Below are 23208 nucleotides of genomic sequence, written 5' to 3' on the forward strand. Positions count from 1 at the left end.
ATTTAATTACATGTAATCGCTTAGAAAGTATAAGTAGATGGACGACAAGTAGCTGATAAGTCCACCAGCATTAATCGTGCCGAAAAGGTGCGTGTTTCTTGTCTCGCTGTCATAAAACCAAATTCGTCCCTGTGTGTCTGCAAGACCAGCACTGTACAGAGTGCAATCGAGGTCTGTTTGTTTACACAAGTAAAGTGAGGTGTAATTGTTGTTTGGTATCATGGTGTTATTGAAAAAGGAGTTGACAACACCGTCCGTACTAATCACAGCAAGATTTCCAACATCAATGTCTTGAAAGTCACCAATAGCAAAAATATGACCATCTGTTGTTGAGACTTGTCGAACAGGTGAATCAAGCAGCTCAAAGTTGTCAGCCACTTTCACCCACTGCCCATTTCTAAAATCCATCATGCACAGATTTTTGCACGTGGAATTGGAATCCCCATCTGGAAAGGTAAACTCAAATTTTCCCACAACAACATAGTTCCAGTAGTTAAATAGATTAACTCCGAGAATAGATTTGTGGAAGTGAATTTGCGTCACTTCTGCATTTGTATCATTCATCATAATCTTACTCCAATTTTTGTAATATGGATCCCAAGTCAAAATGTAAGGAAACTTTCCTCCCACAAATGTTTTCCTTGAATGAAATGTTTGTCCAAAGTCCCTCTTAAATATTGAATTTGCAGTCATTGAAATAGTAAGATTATGATCCATGTATTCTCTCATTGAGAACCATGTGTTAGTGTGCGGTTGATACATGGCAACGTTAATAGCTGTTTTTGAAGCATTTCCTGAGGCAATTTCTAACTCGAAGGATCCAGCAATCCAAACGTTGCATTGACATCTCGATATCTCAGAGGGTGTTTGAAAGCAGTCTACAGATATTGACCGAACCGAGCTATTCTTTTTCCATGTTACACTTTCCGAAATTGATTCCCATCTTCTTTTCGTTATTGACCATCTTGCAATAGGTCCTGTCTCTAGATTTCCCGCTTGCGTAAAATCCCCTCCTGCATACATGTTGAAACATGTATCAATAAACACAGTTCGTATATTTCCATTTGTTCCATTTCCAAGACCTTTCCATGCTTTCCCGTTGAAAACTGCAATATTATTGAGGTTATTAAAAGTTGTGGTATTTACAGAAATTGACGAAAAGTTTCCTGCAATCAACCATCTTCGTTTCTCAGAGTTATAAAAGTTGTCAATGTTTAAAGGAGGGTTATAGAACTGTGCCAATGTGTAAGGTATTATTGATAAGATATGTATCATGATGGACAGGCAAAAGATTATTTGGAGGAAGTGTTTTAGTGTGATTGGAGATACCATTCCTAGATTAGTTGCAAAAGTTGAAATAATCCGCAAAAACGAAAAAGAAGTGTCCAATTCCGATTTGGGTTTTTGTCCTAGAATATTTGCAAAATTGGTGGGTTCTCTGAAGGAAGACCGCTCGTTTGATGAGTATGTAAAACCTTCTGGTGAGTATCGTTGATGGTCGTATTGATGATATTTAAATGCTGGACATGATGTCGAGGGAGTTGAGTCTAAAGATGATGCAAACATGGTTTTGCTTCTTCGCTCTCTGTCTAGCGTGCTGCTACGCAGTCGAGACATTTTGTTTGATTTTGGCGCCAGGATTTTACTGATAATGACATTTCAACCGTTTAGTCATAACCGAAATGGAGAAGCGGGAGAAAGCTCGACCTAGCCTTCAGCTAACATGATGTTGAACTCTCAATGATAATCACTATCCCGCCACACATGTATTGTTATATGTTTGTGATGTTGGCGATAAAGTTTGCTCCGCATACGAAAAACGTGCTTTTGAGTCACGACCTATGCAGCGACAGAGAGGTAGGAAACACATGGCTATGTGGTTGCAGAGAATAAGCTTTTGAGCGCCATTGTTGGTTCCGCCTGCTACTTCTCATGTTTGAGGCGAACAAGCCTCTCGTGGGGCTTACTTTGCCTTCCCTTAAAAAAAATACCTCTACAGTTGTTTTTCACATTCGTCCTAAACCACACTTCTTCTCATCATGTCAAAATATAAAATCATCGTAGTAGGCAGCGGATCCGTAGGTAAAAGCGCGTAAGTAAGCAGCAACAGAGCAGTTTATCAACTCTTTTTTATTTATATAATCGCCTTCTTTTTTTAATTATTAGCCTTACCATGAGGTACATTCATCAGAAATTTGTAGAAAGATATGACCCCACTGTTGAAGATAGCTACATGAGACAAGTTGAAATTGATGGCTCCGCAGTAATGTTGGAAATTATTGATACTGCCGGACAGGAGGAGTAAGTTCTATGATGATTTGAGAAATTATTCTTACCGTACACATCATCATTGATAGATATCGTTCTCTCACAGGAATGTACATGGAAAAGGGACATGGATTTGTTATTGTGTACAGTATTACCGATATTGAAACTTTCCATGAAACTCCTAAATATTACGAAGAAATTCTTAAGGCTAAAGATGAAAAAGAAGGAGCTAAAATCCCTATTATTCTTGTTGGTAATAAGATTGACTTGGAAGAGCAAAGAAGTGTAACCAAAGAAGAGGGCGAAAATCAATCAAAGAAGTTTGGTGATTTCTGCAAATGGATTGAGACATCAGCAAAAACTGGTGAGAACGTGGACTCTGTGTTTGAGGAATTAGTCAGAATGATCAACACAGCAGAAGGGGGGGAGGAAGAAGAAGCAGAGGAACCTGCTGCAGAAGGAGGATCTCAAACCAAGCCAGCCACAGCTTCTTCCGATCCTGCTCAACCAAGCGCATCCGAAACCAAACCAGCCACAAAACCAAAGAGGCAAAAGAAAAAGTGCATCATCTTGTAAGCGAGACATTAAACGAACAACCAGACAATCTTTCGTTTGAACTATTTACAGTTTGTTTAATTATTTGTCCAGAGCAATGGCAATTTCTGGTAGAGGATTGTATCGTTTGACATAGAGACGAACAGGGATCTTGTCGAAGAGATGAATGTTTTCTTCTTTTTCATCTTCAATCCATACCCATCTCAAAATTCCAGTTTCCTTATCATGCTTTTTATCCTTAATTCTTGATCTGAAAGAGTCAATAGGCAGCTTGCATTCAAGAGATAATTGTGGAATCACAACTCTAATGGTCTTTCCACTCAATCCACGAACAATAGCAAGAACTCTGTTAAGGTCTGGATTTTGTTCAATGTATTGGCAAAGATACAAGTGCTTTGTTTGATCTTCGGCACGTTTTGCAAGAGTTGACTTTTTGTTGCATTGGTCAATCAATCTCTTCAGCTCATTCGAGTATAAAACAGGGCGATCAGAAAATAGAGCATATGCTAATTGTCTGTGAACAATAACATCTGAATATCTTCTAATTGGTGATGTAAAATGAGTATAATAAGGAACGTTGAGAGCATAGTGATGAGTAGATAGAACATAACCATCTCTGTCATTGTAGGCAAAGTATTTGGCAGACTGCATTGCTTTTGTTGCCTCTAAATTAATAACTGCAGAGACTTCGTCGTCGGTAATCATTCGTAAGCTATTGTCGAGATCAGCAGCAGATTCGACATTGATGTCAACTTTGGCATTGTTACAAAACTCGACAAAATCGTTCATTTTCTTCTCAAATGGACTACCATGAGACCGTAACAACACAGAAACACCTTGATTGGAACTTGTTCGCAATAAGTGTTCTGCTGTTAAATAGTTAGCCAACAACATTAATTCTTCAATCATATTATTGCTTTCCTTTTCTTCCTTAATGTTGACTGACTTGACAGTTTCCATATCTTCAGAGAGTTCTAACTGAATTCTTGGCTTGCTAAGAGAAAGTGTTCCATTTTCAATCCTACTTTGTCTTCTCTTCATGGCGAGCTTGTGAAGAAGCAAAACATCTTCAACAAGTGAACCAGGGACATTTGGGCAAAATGTTTCAGTCTCTCTTGGACAATCATCCATATAAATTTCAGAGTCAGAAGAGATTTTTCCGCTAATGATATCTTGAGCAATCTCGTAAGTGAGCTTGGCGCAAGACTTGACAACGGATTTTTGGAATTCAACTCTTTGATCTCTTAAAACCTCACCATTTTCGTTCATGAGTACATAAACGCTAAAGGCGAGTCTCTCTTTACCAGGTAATAAACTGCAAATGTCGTCACATAAAAAGTTTGGAAGCATTGGAATGGTCATGTGATCCAAATAGACGCTGGTAGCTCTCTTTTGAGCAATTTTGTCCAGCTTTGAGCCAGGAACAATGAAATGAGAAGCATCAGCAATATGAATTCCTACTTTGAAAATACCGTCATCAAGTCTTTGAATTGAGATTGCATCATCTAGATCCTTCGATTGCTTTGGGTCAATGGTGAAAACTCGTTCTGATCTTGCATCTTTTCTTTTTTGCATCTCTGCTTCTGGAATTTTCCATTCATCAGCAGCTGGAATATTAAGTTCATTACGAATCTCTTCAATAACTTTCTCTGAGTAGGATGTCACGTCAATTTCATAATCAATAACGACTGCTTCTAAATCAGTTTTGATATTACCAGCTCTTCCCAAGTGTTTAATAATCCTGCCATAAGGAAGAGTAGCTTTCTCACTCCATGTAGAAAATTGAACAACATAAAGTTCCATGGAATGAGCCATAGGATTACTTTTGAAAGAGTCTGAACATTGAGAAAGAGGAATGACCATTCGAGGACATCTCTTATCGAGAGGAACAAAAATACAATGTTGGTCAGCTTCATCAATAACACCATTCTCACGTGAGGTTGTTAAAAATCCAACAAAATCTCTTTTCTTTGCGCGTTCCTTAATTGCAACAACTCTCCCAGTGGGTTGAAGCAACTTTCTAAAATTATCTGTTGTTGTTGTTGGAGTACTTTCATCATCTATACCAGTTTCATTGCCTTCATCTTCAAATAAATCTGATGGTTCATCTGATCTTTGTCCAATGGCTGTAGAGACCTTTCTTTCCTGCCATTCGCTTCTATCATCAATTTTGATAATCACTCTGTCACCGTGGAAAGCTCTATTTCTTCTAGCTTCACCACTAATTCTAACATCCATATCATGTTGAAGTTTTTGTTTCAAAGCTTCTTCCAAGACAACAAACGCCAATTGTCTGTTTTGTTGATTGATATGGAGAACACCTTCAAAAAGTGTACCATTCTTTAAACCTTCGTCAACCTCTTTGGATGACAAATACTCTACAAAACGGGTTTGTCCTTTTGAATTCCCATTCTTGTAGTTTTTCTTGTTTGTTTTTCTAGTAACATCATTCGTGTTGCCATCATCACAAGTACCAACTTTCTTCTGTGACGGCTTGCTGGCTTGACTTCTCTTTTCTAAAGAGTTGCCAGTATTATGCATTGGTGGGAGAACAGTTGCTGAGCTCATTATATCTATCCTAATAGTTGTTAAAGTTCTTAAAGTTTTTATGAGCAGTTCGTCCAGCAAGTAGCCCAATAACTATTTCCTCCAACCACTACCCCGTTGCTACTACCACTATTCACTCTTCCACAACAGCCACTAAAGCCTCCTCTCCTAAAGCCTCTAAATTCTTCTTCTTCTTCCCGTTCTTCCTCTTCGACAACAACAACAACCTCCTCCTCTCTTCTATAATAGCGATAGCGCAAATCTGATCCTTCCTTCTTTGAGTCGTCCAAAAGCAATGACTTCAGTAAAATGTCTAAGAGAAGCAGGAAATCTAATTGATCTTTCAAGGAAATGTCAGAGGAGGACGATTTAGAGGAGGAGGGTTTTGAGAGTTGTTGTTGTTTCTGTTGTTGTTGTTGTTGTTGTTGAATGGGAATTGGTGGTGGTGGAACTGGAGTTGGATGTTGATGCACGGCGTGAATGATGCCTGCTGTGATGGCCGCAAAGGCGGTGGCTATAGCTGCTGTGGTTGTTGTTGCGGTTCTGGTAGTAGTAGTGTTGTTGTTAGTGATGGTTACGAATGAGTTATTGTTGTTGTTGGTATTGATGATGATGGTGTTGTTGTTATTGTTGGCGTTAAAGAACATGAAATATAATTTCGAAAGCGTTTGATTGAAAGTAATTTTGCGGTGTTCGCAAAATGTTATTGGTGATGATGGTATTGTTACTTGTTTGTTATGTACGGGTGATTCAAAAAGCGTTGTTAGGGTATATATGATCGCCTTTTGAATGCTAAATGAAAAAAGAAGGAGAGTGATTCTACTCGTATTTGTCTTGTTGCGGAGTTGAGGAAATATTACACGAAAAGAATTTTGAACTTGTACAACAGATTGCTTGATGATAACTTGGATTGATATCGATGTTGCGGTGTTGAGAGAGCACGCTTGAGAATTATTAACGGTTGTCAATATTGATGATGCCGAGATTCAATAAATTTTTTGGTTCAAATTTTGCCTTGTCTTTTGTTGAGTGCAATTTCAACTTCCCAAACACCGCTATTTATAGCTGGTCAACTTGAATTTCAAATAGCCACTTCCAACCAAATGTTCTCAATAAAATCAAAGATGTTTTATTTTGAAGATTTTTGGCCAAGATATTCAAAAATTCCAAGTTCAACACATAGGGATCATGCATTTTCGATGGAGCAGATAGGGTGTGCAATTTTGTTCTTGACGTGTCTGTGTGATATGCAACATTAAAGAACGACAACACAATGTTCTTTGTTTTGGCTTTGTTCATGGAGAGGGCGGAAATTGGAAGGAACAAAAACATGGATTGGCAGCAGCCATGTCATTGGCTTTACCTTAAAATTGTCTTTTTTTGTCAGAGAGGTTTTTGGTGCTGAGGACTTGAACTCTCTCATCTGTAAGGGTGCCGTCTACGAGATAAAATTTAAATTGCAAAAACCAGTCAACTTTGATAAGGTCAGACGAGAATTGAGATGGTGAGTGTGGAGGAATAATCATCCTAAAATCAGAGGTGATGGTGTTGAGTGTGTATCGATCAAATCGAGAGACTTTGTTGAGAGTAACCTTATTCCTTAATGGCTGATAGTATTCTGGGTCAAATGACGTATATTCCGAGTTGTGACTGACGCTTTCTGTCGGTGACTGTGTTTGCTTGTAGTAATCTAAAACGACACTTGAAGCTACTTGTTCTTGATATATTAATTTACATTTCACCTTGGCACAAAGCTTGACGCTTTTCGTGAAATCAAAAATTCCTAAAATTGTATCTCCTATGTAAAAAGCATTACTCGATAGTGAAACTCTACACACTAAACTTGATTCATCTGCAATATCGTAGTGATCTGTTGTAAAATTGATTGTGAAATGAATGTTGAAACTGTTAATCACAAAATATTAAACTTACTGGTTTTAGAATGATGAGCAACAATATTTAAAATTTGTCTGAATGAATAGAAAAAGGGAGAAATATTAATGTTTGATGTCAGCATGTACTTGTAAGAAAGGTCTTCTAATTGTAAGTTCTTGTTTTTCTTGAGCGACCCATGAATATTCCAATTAAAATCAAAGGTCTCCGAAAATGAAGAATTAACAGAACAAATAGAGGAGAAAGGATTATATACTTTGAATGGAATGGTAATCACTTTCTTATGTTGATTTTTGTTGAAGTCAGATGTTTGAACTGAAAGAGCTACATAGTAATTGTATCTAATCACACTTCCCTTAAAACTCGGTGGAATTTCGTTTGGTATTGACAGAGTGACAGTTATCGTCTTTTTTTCTAATGTTGAAAGGGCCAAGGTCTCATCCAAGAAGCTTTTTGGTTTGGATGCAAAAATTGGCTTACTATTTGACTTTACAGGGATCAATGAAGGAAGTTGCACATCACTTTTGTTAGGATTATTGTCTTCATCATTAAATAATATCTTATTTGTCAGTGATGTTTTAGATGATACCACCGTGTTGATATCTTTCAAACATTTTGCATCTCCTGAACACAATCCATAAACTTGTCCATATAGTTGATCAATTTTCCATGTATCCGTTTGTTCAGGAGATTCTTCTTGGCTCGAAGTTGATGATGAAAAAAGCCAGTAAAATAATCCTCCAGAAGAATTGCTTGTTGTTGAGGAATAATACTTGGTGTTCGGTGATGATACATTTTGGCTTGATGAATTGTCTTCCATTCCGAACACATCCAGACGATCCGAAAAAACATCCACTAATTTTCCATGATAGGGACCACTTTCATCGACGCTCTCATTTGGTGCATTCATGAGTGTTATTGAGAAAGAAATGCTCGATCCAGCAAACACGCAGCTCTCCCGCAACGCTGCATGAAGCACAATCACCATTTTTTTATGACGATGATGACAATAAAAATTCTAGAATAGGGAGTGAAAGAAAATTCAAGAAAGATATGTCATTCTTGATTTTCTCTATCTTTCGAAAGTTAATGTTGTTCCTGAAGTGTCATCCCATGTTCCACTGAATCGTTGGTCACTAATACTATCTCATCAGAATAACAAAAAATCTTGTCAAAAAATGCTCTCAAACAAGGCTTCAAGCCTTTTTTCTTCTCCTGAACAACTGTTGGGCTCCGATGTATCTTCTCCTCACATCACCGAGAAAACTCTTGAAAAATCAATTCGAACATCTAAAAATCATCATGTTACTGGCAACTCTTCCGAAAGCCCATTTTACTCAAAAATTACATCTCATAAGTATTTTACGATTGCCCAAACATCGATGGAATTATTTTCTGATCATCCGAGTGGAAAATTAGGAATTCCTGTACTGAGCACAGCACAACAAACTTTAAAAAGTGCGTTCAGTACTTCGTGTAGGCAAATTCACACTCTCGGAAATGATAAAGTGTTATTGACACATCAATGTGGAGAGTTACACTACTGTATTATTTACATACGAGAAGTTGAACGAAAGAAAAGGGTAATCGGTATTGAGATGGAGAGTGATGAATATGAGGATGAGCCGAAAGAAACGACAGCAGCATTATTTCGACAAATTAATCTTTTGCACGATTTGACAAATTTCTGTATTGTTGTTAATCCATTTAATCAACATGGTTTTAACAATAGAACATTGAACCAGGCTGCTATTCACAGCATTCTAAAACCTGTTGTAGAAACAATGAAACGTCTTTACAAAACACAACAAAGTGTGCTCGTCCAAGGAATTGAATATGTGGATTTGAATCACATAAACAGAGCCTCCATCATAGACGCTCTAAAGAAAGGAATTCAACAATATTCATTTATACTCCATGCAGTGCTCTTGGTTGGTACAAAATTAGCTGCTATTTATTCTCGTGACAAAACATGGATCCTCCTTCCTCGTGATTTACTTTGTCTAATAATTTATACTCAGAGTACTTTTTACAATGAAAAGCCAAAGCCTAAAACTCCAACCACTCCCAAAACTCTTTCTGTACCACCTTCAAATCAGTCAGTCTCATCCGAAAATAGCGATCAGTTTATTGATCAAAGAATGATGGGTAGAAACAGCTCAGTTTCATCAGATGATGAAGATGACAACAAAAAAGATATACCAACCATAGACTCTAGATTTGAGTATTTAAATTTTCATGTTACAGAAAATCAGGGAGACTACGAACAAAAATTGTGTAGATTTGGGGTATATTTTGAATTCGATAAGGAACAAGAAATGAATCTTATGCTCATTTGTGAGTCAAACATTAAGGACATACAATCCAAGGTCATTACTGGATCAATCGAAGCCAAAAGTTATCAGTCCAATGCCTCAGTTTCTGCCTCTCTCTCTAATTCTTATATTGAGGATCAATCTGTAGAAGAAAAAGACAAAGAAACTATTCACGATCAGTTAAAGGAGGCAGCAATTAGAGTGAATGAGGAAATTTCCAATTTTAAGCGATTTTCTTTTTTGAAAATTAAGGCCGAATCACATGTCACAATGCTTAATTACTTACACTATTGTCCAGGGTTGGCCCATTTCATTTTTGTTGACCGTGTATATAACAGAGTATTTGCACCAAGAATTGTGCCTCTCAACACTACGAGCTCTAATCCGAAGAGTGACGAAGAACAAGTAGCCTTTTTAAAGAAAAAAGTATGGGAAATGTGTTACACTCTTCAACAATACAGAGATGAAGGTTACACTGAAATTGGAGTTTGTGGAGACGGAGTCCAGTATTGGTTTAAAGAGTGGCTTGAAGATGAAAAATTTCTGGAACTCAAAATGACACGAAACAACTTGAAACATGCCAAATCTCATTTTGAACTCTACACCATGTACCTTCCTTTCGTTTCTGTTCAAGCAATTTCGCACCACAACAAGTTGCTTGTTCAACTTTTGCTAGATAGACGAGATTTGTCATAAAACTCTCAAGTTTTCAATCAAGCTTAATACATCATTCGCGATGCGGACTAGTGCGTGGATGATTGCTAATTGGATCCATTCCGCTGTTTGGAATCAAACTTCCGATGTGACGCAAATAACTGCAAGATTTATTATTAAGAAGTGTCTGAATTGAGGGAAAGGACTCCTATGGGACCCACTTTTGGTCAACTCCAACAGATTTCTTTTTTTAGTCGGAAACAAGACCGGAATTGGCAATGCTACAAATTCACAACACACACCATTCGCATAAAGCCAATCAAAAAAAACAAATCAATTCACATCTCAATCACAGCTACTTATTCCAAGACTTTGAAATATTGACTGAATTCCACCATGATCGATAAGCTTGTAAAGAGTGTGAGTAGAGCCATGAACCCATGGTCTCGAAGACCCTTCGGCTTCCCAAGTACTTTTTTCAATGATCCATACTTTGACTCATTGTTTAGAGAGTTTGACACTCAATTCCCAACAGCATCACTCGCCAGATTTACTCCAAGTGTGGATGTAAAGGAAACTGATAATAGTTATGAGCTTACTGCTGACGTTCCCGGCTTCACTAAGGACAATATCAAGGTTGATTTAGACGAAGAGAGCAGAATGCTCACTTTGAGAGGTGAAATAAAGAAGGAACGAGAGGATAAAGATAAAGAGGGAAGATATTTGGTTCAAGAGAGATCTACTTCCTCGTTTGAGAGAAGATTCTCTTTACCAGAAAATGTAAAGATTGATCAACTCAAAGCTCAAATGAAGGATGGACAATTGAAGATTGTTTTGGAAAAGTTACAACCTGAGCCAAAGCAAGAGAAGAAAGTCAGAAATATTGACATCCAAGAAGATTAATGTATATTTGGCTAACATAATCCAACAAAAATCCAAGAATAATAATATAATATATAATGGATATTATTATATATAATTTAATTTATTCCATGTAATTTTAAATAAAGAACCAAATCGCTCAAAATTCGTGATATTTTCTCGCCAAAATACTGTTTTGTTTCTTTAGGTTATGAATTAATTCTTTTTCTGTGTGGCATGAAATAATATTGCAATTTAAATGCAAGACTTCTTGCTCTTTCCTTAAATGACCCATGACCAGCACAGAATCATCACTTCGTAACACCTTCTCGGTGATGTAAAAAGTGTGGCCCTGTCTTATTGCCTCCCCCAAGTTATTAACTCGAGCCAATGATTTCATGGAGGACTGTTGTGCAATTTTTTCAAGCTCTGAGAAAAATTCAGCAACATGGAACCTGTTAGTGGTTGTAATAATTCGTTCTGTATGAAGAAAAGGTGCTAGATCATTTGGTGAAAGTTTGTGCAGTCCCTCTTCAGAAAATGTGGTCACTAAATTTTTGTGTTGATTTTCATTCTTTACATCCAAAATCAAAGAGAAATTTGGTATCACTTTTGGTTTTCGACGAGTGTCGATGTTGTCATTAGACCACCATTTGTTTTCGAACGCTGTTCTCTCCTTCTCACTGATATTTTCTCCCAAATTAAATTTCAAATAAATTGGAAAGTTTGTGACATATACAATTTCGTAAAACTCCGTGTTACTTGCAGATCCTTTGCTTCCCTTGTTGACACTTCTAATAACATAATGGTACATGAGAATATCATGAACTTGTCTTGGCGTGTGATGAACTTGTGAATGCTTTGCTTTGCCCATCGCTTCGATTTGAGGTTTTTCATTATTCAAAGGCTTATCCGCAGAACATTTCACCTTTCCATATATCTTAACAAGTCTCTCCTTGTCGTCTGACTCATCGATATCGTGTTTTTCAATAAATGTTGCAGCCTTGATCTGCTTAATGAATTCACCCACTTGTGTTTTCAGTTTGATTTGAGTGAACAGCACATACAGAACAATGAGAATGGCAAGTGCAGTCAAGTACTTGGGAATTTGCGTGTGCATGACATATTGAACCACAGTCGTACTTCCAACAGGCTGAGAGAAGAATTTTGAGAGGAAATATTGATGGCGTTGAGAAATCAATTCTTCTTTTACTTCATGAAGAAAGGGAAGACTACTTTCTGCTTTTTTAACGTTTTGATCGGAATTGTTTGGATCTTGTTGATTATTACTAGACGACGTTGAGAAGGAGGATGATCCCTTTTCGTGTGGCTGATGTTTTGTTTGTTCCGTTCCTTGATCATTCTTCTTATTTGTTGGATCCTCAGCATGCTTGGAACCATGATGATGGCTTAAATGGACTGAAAACATCCTCTTCATGTGAAGAGTTTGAGGACCTTTGAAACAACTTTTGAAATAACTTTGAGAAAGACTTTTGCAGCAACTTGGCGATAGAAACATTTTTTGATTATTAAATCTCTCTGATAATACATAAATCTCGCCATGCAGGACTTCAATCCCATCCCGAATATGCCTATTCCTTCATTCATGTTCTGAAGTGAGAGCGTGGGAGCGATACGACACACACGTTGAGAAGGAGGATGAACCAACCCCTTCTTGAGGTTCCACTACCTTTCTTTTGTGTTGGTGCAGTGAATTGAAACGGGCGACGTGCTTTGGAACAACAAGCCAAAAAAAGCGCATCCTCGCGTACGAGAACAACAACAACAACATCAACGAGAACAACAAACTTCGGAGTTTGCAACGCAATCTGCACCTCCAAATTTTGTAATCGTCATTCAAGAGAAGAAATTATCATCATCATCACGCGAACTCATTATTTCCAGTGAATTTTATAACAAGATGGGAAATCAATTAGAAAAGGATTATACCATCAGTGAGAAGCCTTTTGCTACCGGTGGACCTTTCTCGTTATGGAGAATACACACTGGAACACATAGACAAACCAGAGAGGAAGTTTCTGTGTTTTGCTGTTCTTTCAAGGATATTGAAACGGTCTATGGAAAGAATAACGTTCAGCAAGTGATTAACCACTTCAAGATGGAGAGTCAGACACTACAAAAACTTCGGCATCCTCTCATATTATCTCCACAGCAACAATTCTTTGAAACAAAAACACAATTAGCCATGATTACAGAACCTGTGTTGGGTTCACTGAGTAATTTACTATTCAAAAATTATACACACATTCCCGAAGTATTACTAATGATGAAGAATTTTAATTTGAGCAAATTGGAAATTAAATACGGAATGTGCCAAGTGATGGAAGCACTTACGTTTTGTCACCAAAATGCCAAGCTTACCCATGCTGGTTTAAATCCACACAATATTTACATCACGGTTGATGGACATTGGAAAATTAGTGGATTCCACTTTTCCTTCTATTCGCAGGGAGCACCAACGTCAGAGGGAGGCAATACCACTCCAACACTATTCCGAAGAAATTTCTCAAAGAGAGATTTTCTCCCTTCACTTGACTACACAGCACCGGAATATGTACTGGAGCAAAGCCCTGGTTATCCTTCTGATATCTTCTCTTTCGCTTTGATTTATCTACAACTGATTATGGAGAAACAATATCCAATTTTAGAAACGGAACAAGACATCAACGCATACACAAACAGTGTTTCTAGACTTAACGAAGTAGTTCGAAATTTGAGAGTTTCTCAAGAAATTCGTGAGTCATTACTGACCTCTTGCTCCATAAAACCTCAAGAAAGACCAACTTCACATTTCCTTCTTTCAAATTGTGAGCTTTTATTCGGAAATGAGGTCAAAGCATTAAGATATCTGGCAAATATGGAAATGAGAGAACCAGTTAAAAAAGCTCAGTTTTTGTCTTCTCTGACTCCAATGCTAAAAGCGCCAAAACCACATCAACTGGTCAATGGTGTAGAAGATACATCAACAGAAGAGGGCTTCTCTAACAGTATTATATTTTCAAAAGTACTACCACCATTACTAAAAGAATGCACAGATGTTAAAATGCTCCTTTATGCACTTCCCAATGTACTGTAAGTAGTGTTCATTGATTGTAATTCTTTTAATTAATATCATATACGTTGCAATGATATGATAAAATTAGTGCGTTGAGTGAGAGAATGACAACCAAAGAATTCAGCAAACAAGTCATGCCTACTCTTTCCAAGTTTGCCCTTGTTCAAGCAACTAATGTAAAAATACCATTGAAACTATTGGAGAATTTTAATTTAATGTGGGACAAAACAACAGAAGATGATCACATGAAAGAATTAACTCCATTTTTAATTCGTTGCCTCGACAGCAAATTTCCTGATGTACAAAACGAGGCACTGAAAAGATGTGAAGAGTGTCTAAACAGTGAAAGAATTTCCTATCAAGAATTTAAAACGTCTCTTCTCCCTCAAATTGAAATTATTTGCCACAATACTACAAATCAAAGCGTCAGAATTAACGGAATTGTTTGCCTTGGAAAAATTTTACCACAGTTAGATCCAGAAGTCATTTCAGTAACGGTTATACCGATATTAGAGGTATCCCTTGCTCCGTTGTTTGCAGCAGATAGATCTGGAGCTCAACTTTCAGCGGCTCTTCTCATGACGTGTGTTGGTGTTTACCTTAAAATTTCAAAGCATCTTCAAAAGATTGGAGATCCTTCGCTAGGAAAGATCATTGCCACAAGAATTATTCCATCCATTTCACCGATTGCCATGCAAACTTCTCTCAATGTGGAACAATTCACAAAATACATGAAAGCTATGAAAAGTATGATAGAGATGATGGAAAATATTCGATATGACGAGTTTAGACAAAATGATCCTGAGGCAAATATTCCAGATTCAAGTGTGACAGCATTTTCTCAGCAACCAGTCCCAACTTTTAACCAACCACCTTCATCTGCGTCTTCATTCACACCAACACTCACTCCTACTTCATCCTTTCACTCACCAGAAAATCCAATTCAAAAGATATTGAATGAGCCACTGCCTGTGCTCGATCAAAAATCATATTTCTTGGATGATGAAGAAAAAGAAAAGTTATTAAGACAAAAAGAAGAAGAAGAAAGGCTAAAACAGGAAGAAGAGGAAAAGCAAAGAGCGTTTTTAGAAAATCAAAAATTGTTTGATGCTTTGATGAACAAACATTGGTCTGATGTTCCAGAATCTCCAAAGAGACCTCCATCTCCAAAGTTTAAAACTACAGCCGATATTGACTTTGAACGATTGCAGCAGAAAATGCTCAGCTCAGGTCTAGATGAAGAAGTGACACTACCTCAAAAGGTGTCCTCAGTAACCAAATCGCCATCGACAGTGAATGACACTAGCAATGTCACCGCTCCAACACGTTCAAAAACACCAAGTCCAAAAACAAATATTGCCGAAACTACTACAAACAAGGCAGTTGGTGGATTTGACGCCATGCTTGCAAGATTCGATGCAGGTGGTAGCGATGACGAAGAAGAAATACCACCACGAAAGCTAACTCCATCATCTTCTGGATTTAGCTCAGCATCTGTTGGTTCCTCTCACCCTCCTACTACAACAGCCATTTCAGCACAGGTTCCAACTTTTGATGATGACCTCAGTCCTGTTATGCAAAGCATCGAAAGCCGACCCACTGTTTTTTCATCGAGAAAACCAATTTTACCAGCCATTGGAGAAACCAGAGATCCCACAGACTTCGACTCCTTACTTGCCCAACACATGTCTGATGATGAAGAGTAAATGACGACTACTAAATATTTATTTTGCTCAAGCGAAAAACAAACTCTTGTTTTGTTTTGTCCACCGCTCTTGGGTCGATCGTCACTCTAAGACCAAAGTGCTTCAAGCAGTACTCACAAAGGGCCTCAATAACCTTATGTGACTTGTGGGTTTCAAGCATTCTCAAAACCAAAAAGTTCAACAACTCTGGTTTCATCTCATAAGCCTTATCTAAAAGCAAAGCCAATAGGGGTTGAATATTTGCTTTAAAATCGTTGAGAGTTTCACATTCCTTAATAATGGACTTTCGCAATAGATATTGAACAGTAAGGGGTGTTATGTTGAGAGGTTGAGCGGAGATTAAATCCCTTGATTCTTTAAGCATGCCAACAAAGCTTAACGATTGGGAGAGCAAGTTCAATAGAGGAGGATCAATATCAGCTGGATTCAATCTAAACTTGATTTCTTTAAAAAGACCTGACACCTTTTCTCGGTACTCCTCCTTGCTAATGAATAGCTGCTTCTCATTGGCAGTTTTCAGCGCAGAAAGTATCATGTTAAAAGTGTGGCAGGTTGGTTGACATCCACCTACTTCCACAATTTCTCGATAGATTTCAAACATAAATAAAACGTCTTCATGAGTCGAAAACCTGTGATTAATTAAGCTCATTAATAGGGCATTATAAAACTTGATATCTAAGGCATCTAATTTTTCTTCTTTTTTCAGTTCGTCGTAAATTATAAAAATTTGCTCAAATTTCCCTATCAAATGCAAATATTGAACCATATACGTGTGAACGAATTTGCTTTTGTGTTTGGTATTGTTGTACAGTTCAATCATAGTATCTGGAGTAAACTTGGATAATTTCTCATCAATCGCTTCTCCACGCAGAACAGCCATTAATTCATTGTGGTTTTTGCTCTCATTGTTGCGTATTCCATAGACAAGTACAGCAATCAAGTCGTGAAGAATTTTGCTATTCACTTTTAGCTTTAACACATTCAAATCTTCAAAAATTACAATTTCTAACTTTTTCAAAACTCGCAAGGTAGGAAGATCTCTATTTTGCTTAGCTGCAAAGAATAAAATTTCTATGGTGTTGATGTCAGGTTTGGTTCCTCCTTTTAATGAGCACTTTTCAAACAATTTACTGTAATATTCAAATGCTTTCCTGAAATTTCCGACGCCAGCAAGTAAATTGAGATATTCGTTAGATTCCTCCAACGGAATTGATACAAAATACTTTGGAGCCTCCTTCTCAAAATACCATATACATTTATCAATGTCTTTTTCTTTTAACGCTTTTCGGAGTGGAAATATAATTTGTTGAAAATATTTACTCTTTTCTTCAGGCGTATAGGTGAGTTCGCCTTTCTTCTTGAGTTTCACTCCATCAGAGGTTTCTTTTTTCTTTTCCGATTGTAATATTAATTGTTTAACAGTCGGAGGCGATGAAGACAGTTTCTTATGACGTTGAATATTTGTTGAAATATGATACTCATTGGTCATCATGATGATTGGATGAAATGGAAGCCATAAATTCATAGGAGGATGGGCACTACACCATTTTCCGAAATATGATACCACAGACTTGTTGTTCCGACCAGTGCTGGCCCTACGCATCAACAACCATGATGCAGAGACACTCGATCCAAATTTCATCATTTTTTTTGATAATATTTCACAACAATTCAAACATTCAAATATTTGAATGAAATAACAAATAATGTTTCAGAACTAGAACAATAGTTCACACGCTTCATTTGATTGCAAATTTATCCTCGTGCTCGGAAAGTAATGTATAGAGTTTTCGAGGTGAGGTCATGGTTTGGTCATATTCATTCCGAATCCTGTTAAAATCACTAATAATTTGATCTGCATTCGGACCGTCATTAAAGTTCACTCGTTGTCTTGCTAATTCCTCGGAATTTCCTGTGGACATGTGTCGTCTTACCACTCGTTCCATTGCTTCTTCCTTGCTTGCTGTATAAATATAAATTAAAACATCGAAGAGAGGTCTAATGTTGTTCCATGTGGCCAAATAATTGCCTTCCACGATTATAACTCGATGAGATAAATCCACAATAATGTCCTCTTCAATTGGATCTCCAATGTGATGGTCAAAAGATGGAGCTTTAACAAGTTGTGTTGTTTGATATTTCACTTTTTTCAATAATTCTTCAAAGGCCTTATCATTGAAAGTAAATGGTGCTCCTCGTCTACTGTGAGCATGTTGAGGATTTTCCATGACATCTAATTCTTTTCTATAGTAATGAAATCCATCCATCGGAATGATTTGAGTTGGAATTGAAAAATCATTGATGAAACAATTTTTCATTATTTCACTGGTTGTGGTTTTAGAGGATCCTGGTGTTCCAAACACTCCAATCATGAACCTGTGAAAGGTTGATGCTGAATTTTGCAAAATCTGATCTTTCAGACAATGATCAGAAACAATTTGATTCACAAGCTCTTTAACTTTTTGTTCCATTTTTTCTTTGTGGAAAAATTATTCAGTCTCCCAAAAATATGAAAGAAGGCAATATCACATCCGGTGTTGACAAGAAGAAGAAATCAGGTTGGAAAGGGCGTACCTTGACCTTTGATGATTGCCTAAGGTAAGTATGAGGTATCAGAGCCTGACACAAATCCATCTTTAATGGGATATCTTGAGAGGATATGTCACGGGTGAATTGTATCTTGTGGAAGGTGTTCAAATGTTTCCAACCTTTCATTGTTTCTTTTGGGGATTCAATGACGAGGAAGGAGTTCGTTTTGTGACAGATGCCATTGCAAGAGTTTTCTTGGGAGCTGTTGGAGTCGAAATAACGTTTGGGCTTGTTGTTGTAGCGGGTGATCTCGCTTCGGTATTGCCAGCAGATGCAGCATCGAGTTGCCTCATTGATTTTCTTATAATATTGTCTGGTGTGTCTGTAGACGAATTAGCACTTCTGTTGACCTTGGAGGTTTTTGGAGTGGTTGAAACTTTTCCTTCTTTGAGGGCTGTTGCTTGAATTCGTTTTTGCTTCAAACCAAAAGTCAAGCCCAAATCTTCTGTTCTACTTTCTTCCCTATTAAATGAAGCATTGTCTGTCGTTGGAAGTTTGACAGTTAAAGTGTTTACAGTCGTTCGTCTTATTGGCTCCTTAACATCTCTAGAACATAATGAGTTGTTGAAACCAGCAAGTTGCTGAGCAGTTTTTTCTTTGTACTTGTTGATCACATCTTGCTTTGTTTTGGAAAGCTGAGAATTGACATCACTAATGTTGTCCAATTCTTCATGAAAAGTTATTAGTTTCCTTCTAATTTTTGAGAAAATAGAAATACTCTCTTCAGTGTCAAAGCATGAAAGGCACTCGTCAAAAAAGGTAACCTCAATATCAAGTTGAAGACATCCATTAAGGCAAATATCCTCTGGAAGACGAAGGCAACAGTCATTTAAAGTATCAAGCAATCCAATTTTTAACTCCCTACAAATAGTATTTGTAAAGGAAGTTTTCGCTTTCATATCAATAATTTCATGGTGAATTAGTGTTAACCCTAGTAAAGTTTCAATGATGTAACTTCGAACAGTGGTTGGGTTCAACATATTGGACCACTTGAAGCCCGGATTTAACACTCCTTTTCTTATGATTGCCGACAACGACGTGATTTTTCTTCTCAACCATTTGTTTAACACAATATTTGAAAGCTTTTCGAATATGTCAAACACGTTTTTAACCAAATCGCTGTCTCTAAAGTCTTCTTTTGGCTTACTGTATGATTGGGGTATATTTTCCAGATCTATATCATCGAAATCGATATCTTCCAAATCCTCTTCGTCATCACCTTGCTCCTCACAACTGTTATCTTTGGTAAGTATCTTCTCAGAAAAAGAATGAATCATTTTGTCCAATCCTCCATCACTCTTTGTAAGGAAAAATAAGTTTCTCACCATAAGTAAAAGTCGTTGATCTGCAGTTCTGTGTCCGATTGAGGTAATTGAGGTGTATTGAGCAGAGCTAGATTGAAGAGAGGTAAGGATATCATTCTGATCTAAATCTTCTGCGAGTGTATAGATACAGTCTGCAAATGACATTAACGCTTCAATGAACAAGGTCTTTACGTCCTTGCAGTCCTATTCGGTTGTCGCAAAATGGTTTCAGACTAAAAATTTTCCTTGAAGGTGAACATACCTCTGCATGTGTCATAATTGAATTCAAGATATCAATCAAAGAATAAATGTATCTCATGAATATTAGAGGAAGTTTTGTCGTATTGCTTTCCTTAATGAGGATCCAATCTTCACATTCATGTAAATCTTGAATTTTTGAAATTGTTCTTAAACAATATTGCGTTGTAATATCATTTTTCATTTCTTGAACGAAGCTGTAGAGTGGTTTGATGAATTTAGTTTGAATTTTAAATTCGGATGTAGATAGTAGTTTTGTGGAAAAGTATTGCAATGCTTCTTCTGTATGAGGTTGACTGATTTCATTTGTATCCATTTTCTCGAACAGCTCACGTATGAGAATTGAGAAAGTACTGTAAATTTCATTGAATAGTCCTAATATCTCTGCTTCTTTTTGAACCTGTCGATCTCTTTCTTGAGATTTGACCACTTGGATGTTTTTCTTGTTGCCAATTCTTTCTTGTTTGTACTTGTCTTCCAAAGAGTATTTTGAAAACCTCCAAAACAATTGCAAGTTTTCATAAAGCAAGTCACATAACTTTTTCACTGTTTCCACATAAAGGGTGAAGCTTGTACTGGGCTTGAATTGTGTTTTTCCAATAAAAGAATCAAGAGACCACAATATTCCTTCTTCGAAGAGCATATTGTCAACTCCCTCTAAATCACCATTTTCTCTTTGTTCAACATCGAAAAATGGAACTGTTACATGTTCGCTTCCTTTGACTTTTTTTGGCGACGGTTTGTTGACGTTCTTTCTCAATCACGCTAGCATACAGGTCTTGAATTTGACTGACAATATAATTGAACTGATGGAAAATGAAAAATGAAATAGGATCCGCCTCCTTTGCATCCAACATGTATAAATATCCAATGTATCTGTCTTTTTGATCAATAGAAATAGATGGGTCCTTAAGTTTTGAAAATAAGTCTGTCCTTACTTCACTCACTTGTCTCAATATTTGTGTGTAAAGGGATTTAAGAATTTTTGAAGAACTATTTCTAATAAAGTATTTTGCCTTTTTGTAGTCCAATATTATTTTCTTGTACTCTTTCTAATCATATTTTTGAATCATTAATTAACCTAAAAGCGATTTAACTTACCCTTTCTCTATTTTCCTTAATCTCTGAGGGGATAACAAACAAAAATTTGAGTTTGTCAACAATTACTGTCATGCTTCTAATCTCCTCACTTAGTTGTTGGGTTTTAATGATAGGAGAGAATAAGGCTTTAGCAGCTGTTTGCAATGAATTAAAAGATTCTTCAAGAACTTGTACAGCAGTATCATTAAAAATGTTTCTGCCTTCTCTGTCTCCTATAAAAAACTCTTCCAACTTGTCTTTCAAGTAAATATATTTTTCCAAGTTATCCTGTACAAATTGTCTTAGCTTGCGTGACTGAGCTTCTTTTCTTTGTCTACATGTAATCCGAGATTTCTTCAAAATTTCAAAACTGAACTTTGAATGAAAGGAGGCTATATACTTGGTTGGGACAAACCCCTCTTCGTATGGATTTAAACCATTCTTAAGTTTTGACAGTTGCAAGTTTCTGATGGTGTGTGGGTGAAAGTAACGACAAAAATTCAAAGGTTCCTCTGTACATACCTTACTAAATCCAAGGGATCCTCACAAATATCCTGATCGGTGGAATTCTTTTGTTTTTTGATACTTCCACCTTGTGCGTCCTTATGTAGTTGCCTTCTTTCAAGAACTTCTTCAATCATGCTCGCTTGTCTCCATGTTTCTGGAACGCTCTCAAGAATTTCCTTTTCATCAACGGTGTTTTCGCTGTCTTCGTCATCATCAAAAACCCAATCATCAAAATTTTCGTCTAACTCCTCTTCTTCTTTCTTGCTCGAAAGTGTCTCGGTTCCTTGATGGTCTTCATTGAGATCTTTCGTTTTTTCCGATAATTTGTTGGAGGAGCTGGCAGGCTTTTTCTGCCCATCTTCTTTTCTGGACATTTTTTTAAGGTTTGATGGCTATTAATATTCGCCTTACGAATTACAATCGAAATATTTTAATTGTAATTGATTGCAACAAAAACTTACGCAATATTAAGGTAAATGAATAGACCTGCGTTTAACCTGTTTATCAGATAAATTAATCCTACTTGTACAAGCATTATGCCAAAATCCACAAAATTATTCTTCGGACTTCTTTGATTTAAGAACAACGTCATTAAACGATCTGACATCCTTCTTGTGATTTCCATATTGATTATCAAAATATTGATCTTCTGGTGGTATTCTAAGAGACTGAGGTTTATGATTAATGGGATGATCAGATGCGTAACCGAGAGAGACAATAACCGGCACTGAAAAATTCGATGGAAGACCAACAATTTCACGTACTCGTCTTTCATCAAAGCCTTCCATTGGACATGTATCAAGGCCATGACTACTGGCTGCAAACATGAATGTTTGTACAGGCAACATGGTGTGTTTCCAAACATGAGCTTTCATATTGATTGGAGGAACGATCATTGGTCTGAACATGCTTATTACTGAGCCACCAATAAATTTAGCCAATTGAAACAAGCACAAAGGTCCAGTACCTAAGTAAGCTGTTGTCTTTTGATACATTTGCTGAGCTTCTTTCTCTGTCATGGTCCCATTTTGAACTCCCATTGATATCACTTTGCTCTGATTGGCCAGAGCATTCAAGTTAGCAGCAAATACAACCGTAATGGGTGCTTCCAATATTTTCTGTTGCGAAAGAGAGGCTGTGTAGAGAGCTTTGCGTTTCTCGGGATCCGAAACAACCACAGCGACCCATGGTTGAAGATTGTATCCGGATGGAGCACGTTGTGTGAGTCCGAGAATATGACTTAACACTTCTGGTGGAACAGGTTTATCGGGTATAAATGATTTAATTGCTTTTCTGTTGAGAACAATTTTCTCAAAGATGGCAGCTTCCTCTGGAAGCATGTCTTTTCTAGCATCATTGAATTGTTTTGAGAATGATTGTTTTTCCTCAAATGATTTAAAATAATGATGGAAAAAACTCTTGTTGGAAATATTCATTCCGAATAATAAATAATTTTGAATCGGTGTGCTGTTGCTATACACCATGTTTTGGAAAGTAGATTTGGAGAATTGAAACACTTTCATTTTTTCATTTGGTGAATTCGAGCCTCGAATGGGAAATCGTTCTCAACAATTTGTTTTTAATTCACAACAAGT

The 23208-nt window shown here is 37.0% G+C and overlaps 13 protein-coding genes across 13 annotated transcripts; 4 read left to right on the plus strand and 9 right to left on the minus strand.

The window, feature by feature from the left end:
- Positions 1-6: 6 nt before the first annotated feature.
- On the minus strand, positions 7-1617 carry FDP41_003435 (uncharacterized protein; the record flags this gene model as incomplete). Its single annotated transcript, XM_044706739.1, has 2 exons — positions 7-1233; positions 1330-1617. The coding sequence occupies 2 exons, from the start codon at positions 1615-1617 to the stop codon at positions 7-9; spliced, it is 1515 nt and encodes a 504-aa protein (XP_044562156.1).
- Positions 1618-2173: 556 nt separating this feature from the next.
- On the plus strand, positions 2174-2844 carry FDP41_003436 (uncharacterized protein; the record flags this gene model as incomplete). Its single annotated transcript, XM_044706740.1, has 2 exons — positions 2174-2301; positions 2358-2844. 2 exons carry the CDS (start codon positions 2174-2176, stop codon positions 2842-2844), a joined length of 615 nt encoding a protein of 204 aa, XP_044562157.1.
- Positions 2845-2904: 60 nt separating this feature from the next.
- Positions 2905-5364, minus strand: FDP41_003437 (uncharacterized protein; the record flags this gene model as incomplete). Its single annotated transcript, XM_044706741.1, has 1 exon — positions 2905-5364. The coding sequence occupies one exon, from the start codon at positions 5362-5364 to the stop codon at positions 2905-2907; it is 2460 nt and encodes an 819-aa protein (XP_044562158.1).
- A 65-nt stretch (positions 5365-5429) lies between these two features.
- FDP41_003438 (uncharacterized protein) lies at positions 5430-6017 on the minus strand (the record flags this gene model as incomplete). Its single annotated transcript, XM_044706742.1, has 1 exon — positions 5430-6017. The coding sequence occupies one exon, from the start codon at positions 6015-6017 to the stop codon at positions 5430-5432; it is 588 nt and encodes a 195-aa protein (XP_044562159.1).
- A 717-nt stretch (positions 6018-6734) lies between these two features.
- FDP41_003439 (uncharacterized protein) lies at positions 6735-8251 on the minus strand (the record flags this gene model as incomplete). The annotated part of the gene is made up of 2 exons (XM_044706743.1): positions 6735-7240; positions 7303-8251. 2 exons carry the CDS (start codon positions 8249-8251, stop codon positions 6735-6737), a joined length of 1455 nt encoding a protein of 484 aa, XP_044562160.1.
- A 190-nt stretch (positions 8252-8441) lies between these two features.
- On the plus strand, positions 8442-10274 carry FDP41_003440 (uncharacterized protein; the record flags this gene model as incomplete). Its single annotated transcript, XM_044706745.1, has 1 exon — positions 8442-10274. One exon carries the CDS (start codon positions 8442-8444, stop codon positions 10272-10274), a length of 1833 nt encoding a protein of 610 aa, XP_044562161.1.
- Positions 10275-10628: 354 nt separating this feature from the next.
- On the plus strand, positions 10629-11135 carry FDP41_003441 (uncharacterized protein; the record flags this gene model as incomplete). The annotated part of the gene is made up of 1 exon (XM_044706746.1): positions 10629-11135. One exon carries the CDS (start codon positions 10629-10631, stop codon positions 11133-11135), a length of 507 nt encoding a protein of 168 aa, XP_044562162.1.
- Positions 11136-11253: 118 nt separating this feature from the next.
- Positions 11254-12522, minus strand: FDP41_003442 (uncharacterized protein; the record flags this gene model as incomplete). Its single annotated transcript, XM_044706747.1, has 1 exon — positions 11254-12522. One exon carries the CDS (start codon positions 12520-12522, stop codon positions 11254-11256), a length of 1269 nt encoding a protein of 422 aa, XP_044562163.1.
- A 492-nt stretch (positions 12523-13014) lies between these two features.
- Positions 13015-15875, plus strand: FDP41_003443 (uncharacterized protein; the record flags this gene model as incomplete). The annotated part of the gene is made up of 2 exons (XM_044706748.1): positions 13015-14186; positions 14258-15875. 2 exons carry the CDS (start codon positions 13015-13017, stop codon positions 15873-15875), a joined length of 2790 nt encoding a protein of 929 aa, XP_044562164.1.
- Positions 15876-15885: 10 nt separating this feature from the next.
- On the minus strand, positions 15886-17520 carry FDP41_003444 (uncharacterized protein; the record flags this gene model as incomplete). The annotated part of the gene is made up of 1 exon (XM_044706749.1): positions 15886-17520. One exon carries the CDS (start codon positions 17518-17520, stop codon positions 15886-15888), a length of 1635 nt encoding a protein of 544 aa, XP_044562165.1.
- A 94-nt stretch (positions 17521-17614) lies between these two features.
- FDP41_003445 (uncharacterized protein) lies at positions 17615-18346 on the minus strand (the record flags this gene model as incomplete). Its single annotated transcript, XM_044706750.1, has 1 exon — positions 17615-18346. The coding sequence occupies one exon, from the start codon at positions 18344-18346 to the stop codon at positions 17615-17617; it is 732 nt and encodes a 243-aa protein (XP_044562166.1).
- Positions 18347-18586: 240 nt separating this feature from the next.
- Positions 18587-21987, minus strand: FDP41_003446 (uncharacterized protein; the record flags this gene model as incomplete). The annotated part of the gene is made up of 5 exons (XM_044706751.1): positions 18587-19972; positions 20031-20700; positions 20801-21078; positions 21128-21572; positions 21629-21987. 5 exons carry the CDS (start codon positions 21985-21987, stop codon positions 18587-18589), a joined length of 3138 nt encoding a protein of 1045 aa, XP_044562167.1.
- Positions 21988-22167: 180 nt separating this feature from the next.
- FDP41_003447 (uncharacterized protein) lies at positions 22168-23136 on the minus strand (the record flags this gene model as incomplete). The annotated part of the gene is made up of 1 exon (XM_044706752.1): positions 22168-23136. One exon carries the CDS (start codon positions 23134-23136, stop codon positions 22168-22170), a length of 969 nt encoding a protein of 322 aa, XP_044562168.1.
- Positions 23137-23208: the final 72 nt, after the last annotated feature.

Source organism: Naegleria fowleri (assembly GCF_008403515.1).
Source record: "Naegleria fowleri strain ATCC 30894 chromosome Unknown tig34, whole genome shotgun sequence".
Classification (NCBI taxonomy): Eukaryota; Heterolobosea; class Eutetramitea; order Acrasida; family Naegleriidae; genus Naegleria; species Naegleria fowleri.